General features: G+C 40.8%; 1 protein-coding gene across 1 annotated transcript in view; it reads left to right on the plus strand.

Moving 5' to 3' along the window:
- The window catches only part of LOC139709827 (uncharacterized), a 106,665-nt gene that overhangs the window by 55,357 nt on the left and 41,707 nt on the right, over window positions 1-9,601 (plus strand). Inside the window, exons 14-18 of the mRNA XM_071621787.1 lie at window positions 4,063-4,225; window positions 4,976-5,103; window positions 6,646-6,918; window positions 7,528-7,662; window positions 9,487-9,601. The exon at window positions 9,487-9,601 is cut by the window's right edge and continues 62 nt beyond it. Coding sequence (XP_071477888.1) covers window positions 4,063-4,225; window positions 4,976-5,103; window positions 6,646-6,918; window positions 7,528-7,662; window positions 9,487-9,601 — 814 coding nt within the window. The remainder of the gene's footprint in view (window positions 1-4,062; window positions 4,226-4,975; window positions 5,104-6,645; window positions 6,919-7,527; window positions 7,663-9,486) is intronic.

Here is a 9,601-nt window from a genome sequence, read left to right on the forward strand (position 1 = left end):
GTTGTGTTGCCAGCCAAACAGTTGCTCCAAGTGCTATGTAGATCTCGGTTGGGCTGGGACGCCAAGATTCCACCGGACTTGCTGAGGAAATGGCACACCTGGAAGACCGAACTACCAAGGCTGATGGAGTTCAAGATGGCAAGATGCTTGAAACCGCCAGATTTTGAGCCAGATTCAGTCACCCTGCATCATTTCTGTGATGCCAGTGAAAAAGGCTATGGCAGCGTCACATATCTGCGATGGAAAAATGCAGAAAGAGTACAGATGAAGTTTGTGACGAGCAAAGCTAGAGTTGCACCACTGAAGGAGGTGTCTATTCCTAGAATGGAATTGACAGCAGCAACTGTAGCAGTCAGGGTTGATCATATGATCAAGCAAGAGCTCGACATCTTGGTAGATGAGACCTTCTTCTGGACTGATAGTATGACTGTTCTTGGCTACATAAGTAATGGCACGTCACGATTCAAGACATTCGTAGCGAACAGGGTGGCAGTGATTCGAGATGGATCCAAACCAAACCAGTGGAGGTATGTGGAGTCTTCACTTAATCCTGCCGACATGTGTTCAAGAGGAATCGAAGCGGATAAGTTTCTGCAGTCAGATGTCTGGAAGGAAGGCCCAGAGTTCCTCCAAGCACCAGATGAGGAGTGGCTGACTATGATCTCCCCCTCCCCAAATAATAACAATGATGATAATAATAATAATAATAATAATAATAACAATAATAATGATAAGGATAATGATAATAATGATATAATAATAACAATAATAGGAGCAATAATTGTAGGCCTAATATTAATTATGATAATGTACAATCTGAAGCAGATGTAGTTCTATATTAATATGATATATCAAGCCAAGTTTTGGTGATTAAAAACAAAAAGGAGGGAGCAAAATTATGAAGACGAAAATATCTTATTTTTCTCTCATAACGTGGGGAAAAGAAACATGAAAAAAAAAAAAAAACAAACCGAGGCCTTGAGACAAGCCGTGGATTCCCGCGGGTGCCCGCGTGGATGCAAGAGCAGGGGGTAATCAAAGTCATAGTGTTAATATCTTCCCGTTTCGACGGGAACAACCTGTGGGCAGAACTTTCGGGGAATCTCATTTGCGTTTTTGGTAATTTTTCCCTGAATGTTTTTGTTTTTTGCCCTGCGGAGGTGGAAGTGTGTGTGTGCATGAGGGTGGGGGGAGGGGTGAGGGGCAACAAGACAACTGTTGGACTTCAACGGGTGCAAATAACCCCTCGAAACTCAAGTTCTATAATAAAAGCAAGTAGTGGCGGGAATGATCCCTACCAATGGACCGGATCGCCTGGCATATACTACAAAAATGTATTATAAAATTTCTGGGAAGGGTGGTCATTTAGAAGACAGCACAATTAACGAAAGAATGAGAAGACTTTTCTTTTTATTTCTTCAATAAAAATGTGCAAAATCGTATTATGAGAAAAAAAAAATAAAACCCCTCAGACCCGTGGATTTCCACGGGTGCTGCTAGTACTAGTATAATAGGCAGTACATATAAAGAGAAGAGAGGATTTGGCTGACAGAAACGGGTGAGGGATGCTGTGATTGTGACCCGGGGGAGGCGCACAATCTTTCAACCTGCTTCTTCTGCTTTTCCCACTTTGTACCGCTTTTCCACCTTTTCACCTTTTCTGCTCGGTAATCATGTAAGGATGTAGAACAGACAGGCAGTGAAGAATTCATCGTGTTGACCTTCATTGATGCTCGATCGTGTCTCAAGTGTCCAAGTGTAGAAAATAGTGAGTCAGACGTGAAACGATGCATTAAAGAACACAGTGGACAATACCACAGCACAGTTACTTGATTGTGATTCGCTGCAAGTTTGTGAGTACCGTACCGTGCCAGAGCAGCGCAAGTGTACAGAGCATCAGTGTGTGTGATGATCGGATGATGAAGTGTGAATGGAAGTGGAAATCGGGAGACGGATCGGCGGAAGAGTGGCGTGATAAGAAAGAGCCAACCCAAGATTACACAAGGTGCCCGGGTATCATACATTACAGCATATAAGAGTCAGTAGCAATAACCAGCAGCTACACTATCTTTAAATGTGCTGTATCTGTTTTACAGCCAAACTATATGAATTTTTATGCATTTGAGGATGTACACTGCCAAACGGTTGAGTCGTCGATTGGATATCTCACCACATGGCCTTGTCGCATTAAATTGAAGTAGGCCTACATAGTATTAAAGGGAAAATTGTGGCGGCAATAAAGACCTTCCCGACTTTCAGGATAGAGAGTTGTTAATATGTGTCACTTGCGATACATGTAATAAGGTACAACGAATTAATGATAACTAGTATATTGGTGTGACAGGTCCCGAATCGAACTGTGGTGTGTGAACAGAACTAATCCCCTAGCTTCTACCGTGCGCATTTCACAAACGCATTGCACCTTGGCCTCACTCATTACACCATTTGCTGCTACGGATGTCTCACAACAGTTCACACTGGTCCTGCATGGTTTCACAAACTAACATCAATTTGAATGTGCTTTGGTCCCACAAGTATATGGAAAGCAGTGAAGAGCCAAGAAAGCACAAAGCACAAACGTTATTCACAGATTGAAGTGACCTGACTTACTGAATGTCGGGGAAAATAATAACCAAAGAAATGTTTTCCTCTGAACATGTTGAACCATAGTTATGGTTCAGTCTATCATGAAGCCTTCGTTGTGCACTTTTATGATGTCTTTATATTTGCTGTTATGTTTGCTATTAAGAGCCTTTGTCACACCACTCTTGGTGAACGTCTCATATGATGTCATCAGAACAAAATCCACGTGTGCAGAAAAAGGCATTGTAGATATGTTCAAACACGGTCTGTCCTCTCAAAAGTGGAAAACTATCATTCTTTCTGTAAGGAGTATGTAGAATTTGATTATGGAAATGCATTACCTCTTCTCTCCACAAAGCGCACTGACATGCAGGTTTTCACGCCTTCAATTCTCTGTATAAAACAAACAAGAACACACATAGCGACTCTCTCGCTCTATATGGGAATATAAGAAGAGAAATGCTACGCATATTAATCTTCTTTGGCGGTCAGATAGATTTGAAATGTCCAGTACAAAACTTACATGGTCAAACACATTATACAGAAGTGAAAATATCGCTCTTTAAATTGTCAGAGCTAATATTTTCTGAGATATGAATGTCATCGAAGATAATATCAGAGAAGATAAAAATGCCAACTGGTTAAACTATGACAGGCAGATACTCCAGGGAAATAAGGTATTCCAGTCCAAAAAAAAAAAAAAAGAAAGAAGAAATACAAGCAAGCAAACAAACAAACAAACGAACGAACAATATTCAGACTTAGAACTTTACCTAATGTCTTACAGACATTTACCATTGATATTTTGTTCTTTGACATTATACGTATAACACTGCTTGAAGAGTGCGTTTCACAAGTTTCGCAGTTGAAAGTCAAGAGGCCAAGTACCAGGTATAACACTTCACGTTTATAGGACCGTGTTTACTACCCGGCACGCATTTCACAATGTCACTAGTTGCAGCACTTAATTCACCTTCACTTCGCTCTTCCCTTAAAAAAAAGCAAAATTCTACTCCTCGTTCAAGATTTACTCCAATGACTAAAGCAATCATAGGTGCCAACAGATTTCCTGAAATCAACGCTTCATTAACGACACAAGGAATATAGGCCTATATTTGAAGATTCGAAGAAAGAGATGAAGCCATGCCATGATTGATTACAAAATTAATGTATACATAGATATGTCTGTGTGAGTGTCTGTGTCTGTGTAGTAGGAGGTACTTGGGTATGTGTGTTTGTCTGATTATCAATATTGGCCCAGAAAATCTTGTAAAATTCTTGTACTACGCAAAACTGCAGTAAGCCATTCGCACGTTGTGAATAGATGAGTCAGTATGCATGAAATTCATTTTTATCACTTTTACAGCAACGGCCAATGAAGAAGTACAATCGTCATGTAAAGGAAGTTATCACATTTGCATAGCAACGGTTGCATTATATCCATCTAAAAAAGCACAAACTTTGATAATGATCTCCAAGGTCCCGATGGTTTGACGATTGATCCAATAAGTCGTTTGCTGTACTGGACGGATGTAGCCCGGAACACTGTCACCGCTGCCAGTCTAGACGGGACTGTGATTAAGACTCTCATAGACACAGACCTGGACCAGCCCAGGGGCATAGTCCTGGACCCCGTTGGTGGGTGAGTATAATACGGATAGGCTGCAACTGTGCTACTAACTGCCAATCAAACTTGCGTTTAGCGACCGCTCAAGGAGAGCATGACTGGTATCTAGAGAGGTTTTACCATCAACATTCATTTCATACATTTGGCTTTTTTTCCCGACGGTATTGCAATATTCAAGCTTATCCTTTTGATAGTAATTCCCTTCATTTGTAACTGCCTACTTCATTACCTATTGTTTATTACACATTCTCTAATACAAAGTTAGTCACAAGCAGTATCTCAAATTTAGATCTGCTGTTCTCGGTTTGTAAGTTGGTTGACCCTAACGCAGGTCATTATGAGAGATGCAGACACGCCAGCAGAAAGAATAGTAATAGTGCTGTCGTAATAATATGGGGTTCTATTGATTCTCTGATTATGGCCCTGTATTCACTGTAAAGGCTTGAAGACATAATTATTGTATGGCGGATTTTGTTTATGGCTCTTCAAGGCAGGTGGTCTCTGTCAATAGTAAACACATTTTCTCCTCGGGGACTCTATTATGGATGCACATTGCAGGTGGCCACTACAGACGGGCATATAGCGCTTCCTTATTTCTAGGTATTGACGAAAATGAAATTGAAAATGTCTCAACATACATTGTATATTCCAAAAATTTAATGAGGTTGTAAATTCATGAATACAGACACATATTACGTCCATTGACTCGTGCTTGATAAGGAACACAAATACAATTAATTCCTTGTTTGATTCCATGCCTTCTAGGTATATGTACTATACTGACTGGGGGAAGGTGCCCAAAATTGAGAAGGCCCACATGGATGGTACTAACCGAGAGATTCTGGTCGACACTGAACTCAGCTGGCCCAATGGCTTGTCTCTGGACCTGACAGGTATATACGATCAAACCCCGGGAAACTTTCTTAAACTCTCTGTCTCCCAATTTCAATATAGGCCTACTTATATCACCTGTGACAAGATGCACTAAAAATTATAAAATCTTTACTGATGTACTGTACAGTGTAAATACATAAAGTTTAATTTTGTTGATTTGCACTTCGATTGCCTCATGCCAAATGCTGCATGCAATGAAGCAATTCGAGTGTCACATTTAGATCTGAAATCTGTCTATAGGGGAAGTCATCATTCAACACATACTGTATAGCATTGAAGAAATAGATTAAAAAAAACCTCAATACTTTAAAGTGGAGGAGAAATGTGAGGAAAAAATGGCTAAGTGCATCGACTGACCATTAAGAGTCTAAAAGATTTCCTAGAATATCATATTGATTCAGTTACGCTTCACTGAGCATGAATTATCATGTGACATACAACTGAATTCTGCATGATTTTCTTATAAAGAATTAACCAAATGTTATTAAACTACACTGAATTTCATCAAACTGCCATGGCGATGATAGGCCTAAATAAAGAAAAAATGTAGATAATTCAACATATCTTCATTTTTCTTGCATAATGAACTTTGATCATCTGGATTGCCTTTTTCAGAAGCCGGGGAATATTGTTACCCTTAACATAGCTTATTTTAGTAACAAAGGAAAGGAATCTATACTTTTCATTAGAAAAAAGAAAACTTTAAGGAATTTTGTAAATATCGTTGTTAGATCAGCTGTGACATTACCAAGAAAAAAAAAAAAACCAATCACTTTTGAACAGATTGTCTGCATGATTTTCCGTATACTTCACTTATGTGTTTCACTGGGCCTATAATTTTTCTGCATTAACTTAATCCACTTACATACATATGTTTTGAGTTTCATTTCCCTTTTAAGCCTCGAATGCTGCTTTACCTGACATGACAGACTACCTATAGAATTAAATGATAATCATAATAATAATAATAATAATAATAATAATAATAGTAATGATAACAATAATGATAATAAGGTATTATTTACCCAGGGTAGCCTCTTCAGTGTTAACGCTGCTCTGCCAGAGTGCCCTGCAATTATTACTACCCTGGCGTTGCCAGGTACCCATTAATTTTTTATACACCTGGGTCTAGAGGGACATGGTGGGCAAAAGCATCTTGTCCAAGGACGTAAGCACTGGGCGGGATTCGAACTTGGGTCCTCCGATCACGGGAGTCGGGAGTCTTATCCACTATGCCACTAGTGTCTAGTTTACCTCGAAAGGTAACAAGTTTTGACATGATTTCTTCAATCAAATTAGCTCTGAATTGAAAATCTGTTAGAAAGGACGATTTGAAAATAACATCGTTTACGTGATGTGTAAGTACTAGTAGGTTTGCAAACTATGTTATCAAGAGTAACCGGAACTCGGAAAATGGTGTTCATATCAACTAAAACATCGTAGTGGCAAAGGCTGCGCCCTTTAAATCAACTTTTGCTAAGTCGTATAAATGGAGAATTATAAAATAATCTTACGGGAGATACACATCATATACTTTACAGGGAAGAAACTCTACTGGGGCGACGCTAAAATCGATCGCATCGAACGCATCAACCTGGACGGCAGCGGCCGAGAGATGATTGTCAACCTTGCCCCGCGAGGCCACCCTTACGGTGTTGCAGTCTTGGGCTCTCAGGTCTTCTGGAGCGATTGGAAGAAATACGGCCTGATGCGCGCCGACAAAGATACTGGAGAGAATGCCGAGAGTGTGGGGCCTCAGATCTTCACGCGGATCAGCGAGATTCACATCCACAACTCGACGCAAGAATTGGCAGGTTGGCCTACGTGTGTATACGTTCACGATGAGATGTATAGCAGCAGAATAAATTGTTTGTCATTTTTCTTCTGCTAATATGTCGTTGAGCTAATGTCAAAGGACGTAGATCTACAACAATCAATTTTTGCTGTAAAAGACGGAGAACTTCAAGGTTAAGTGGGTTCTTTTTGGTTTTAGAGCTTGATCAACCTACCGTGTGGTCCTACGTCGTCGTCGTTGGGCCCCTTGTATTGTACATGTATTGGTGTCTTGCAGTAGCCAACATAAATGCAGAGTAACGTGACTGTACAGCTTCTGCTGATCAAACCACGAGGATCGGGTGCTTTTGCAAAGGCTGACCCGTTACGCTGTTAGCACTGACCAGAGAGCTGACACCACGCGCACCTGTCGCTGAGTCTTGGTTCTCACACTGCTTGTAATTGTATGGGACTATGGTATTGGTGGCTTGACTTGTCCAGTCCGTGTGCTACGGCTCTAGAGTGCATGCAATGATGATGATTCTGTACGATCATTGCAGCGGGAGGGCTATTGCTGACAAAGGCTACTACAACTTGTATCATGACAAATGTGTCATGTATGTTTTTTTCTTCTTATTATTTCTTTCAAGGTACAAATGCGTGCACCAACAGCAACGGGGGCTGCAGTCACCTGTGTATCCCTACACCTGTGGGTAGGACGTGTGCCTGCTCTGACGGCATCTCTCTGGATGAGGAAACCAATACCACCTGTCTTGTCTCATCAAGTGAGTGCGCCCTCAGTTGGCTAAAAATAAGCAGTAGATCTAGTCAGGCTTTGGTTACTAGTATGCCCTACGTCCGTCTTTGACTCTGAAGTTCTGTGTTCAAGTGTATCTGTTAAATTCGTCTCTTCAAGTAAAGTATGTCTTTTCTCTCTTTAACACACAAACAACTTCGATCTAATCGTAGTAAAGACAGAAGAATGACAAAATCTGCTCAAGAAGGAAGGCCGAAAAGTCTCCCAGCAGTAAGTTCACATCTTACTCTGATATAACTATACACAACCCAGTCGCTGTACGTACACGTAGGTACGTCGCGACGCACGGCGTACATACAGCGTCTGGTCGGGCTAGTAAACTCTGATATAACTATAACGTTTAGGGTAGGAAACTAGGAGGTCCATTCTGTGTAAATCCTAACTAACTAACTTGTGCTGACTTAGTGACTGCTTTGCTTTTAGATTGCAATGTGCTGTGTACTTCTGAAGGCTCTTTACTTTAAGCATTACAGGAAAACCTATAAGATTAGTCCAGAACACTTCCATGTCCGTTACCATGACGGGATGAGTGTAAAGTGCAATTTGTACCAGGTATTTAAGAGGTGCATGGTCTCTGTGTTTTAGTCAAATGCGTACGTGGGTGCACAGCGCAAGTTTCCTCATATAGCGTATAGGGACCTACACTATCGACTCCTCATTTGCGCTTACGCTTTGGCCCACTTCTGACTTCCCCGAGTCCGAAGAAGTCCGATTCACTGTAGACCTAGTCAGAGGTCGGATTTAGTTCGGCTCATGATCGGCTGAGGGGGATGACAGCTTTAGCAAACTTCTTTTGTGATGTCATAATAACAAGCAGTCATATGCACGCACCCTGGCATTACTACAATTCAGAAAAAAAAGTACGGTTAAACATATTTTAGATGTCTACCTCCTAGAAATCTATGCCTATGCAGTCAGGCAGATGCACAATACTGTAAAATGAGGAATGTTGTCAATTTTGCGAGAGCCAAGATTTGCAAAATTAAAATGCATGCCAAAGTTCTTCTGTACAGTATATGCATTGAATGCCAGCGGCAATTTGCGAAAATTTCATGCTGCGAAGGAGACCATCGGCTCCAGTTCGCAAAAATGTCATGCCGCAAATAGGCCTATTATGTCTACCTGGTATATCAAGTTTTACAGTAATTGGCACATGAAGCACACACATACACAGTAAGGCCAAGGGTTGCGACTATAAAGCACAACTTTACATGAATATGCTCCAACCATGTGTTACCACTGATTGCTTCTTGTCTTGAACTAGTAGTACCATCAACGTGATTGCATCATGTCTAAGATTTGTCTTGAGAAGAGATTTTTGGAGAGCTATCTTCTAGGAAACAATAAGATACACACGTTGGTTCTAGACCTAGCAGTAGCATTATTGTATTCCTAGTAATATTTAATGTACCATACCATGGCTATGCTTGCGTTGAGAAGTGTGTTGTAAGTAATGTTACTTGCCTCAATCAGTAATGACACCATTAACCCATTGAGGATGGACTGATTTTGCTATAACACGCATTTCTCATAGACACCTGCCTGAGTATTCTCGGGACTTGTCTTCAATGGATTAAAACTTAAAGTAACCAAAACTCAATATTAATATGGATTGAGTGAAAGCAACAATTATTAGAATAACACATTAGTTAAAAATCAAAATTGAACAATTGATTCAAAAAGTTTTGGTGATGTCAACATATTTTCACTTTCAAAGCATATGTTCTGCCTTGTCACACTTTCCCCCACTGGGTATTTTTTTTCTCCCCACTGCATACTAAAAAAACAAAAGACACCACCTGCCCGAGCAGTGTCTCGTTCGGCCGATTCTTGGAGGACTGCACGTTTGAGCCGGGGCGGCGGTGCACCGTGGAGTGTGACCCCGGCTACTGGTCAGAGAGCAAAGT

Source organism: Diadema antillarum, unplaced genomic scaffold, assembly GCF_040938485.1.
Source record: "Diadema antillarum isolate AM-2024a unplaced genomic scaffold, OU_Dant_1.0 seq00001473_RagTag, whole genome shotgun sequence".
NCBI lineage: Eukaryota > Metazoa > Echinodermata > Echinoidea > Diadematoida > Diadematidae > Diadema > Diadema antillarum.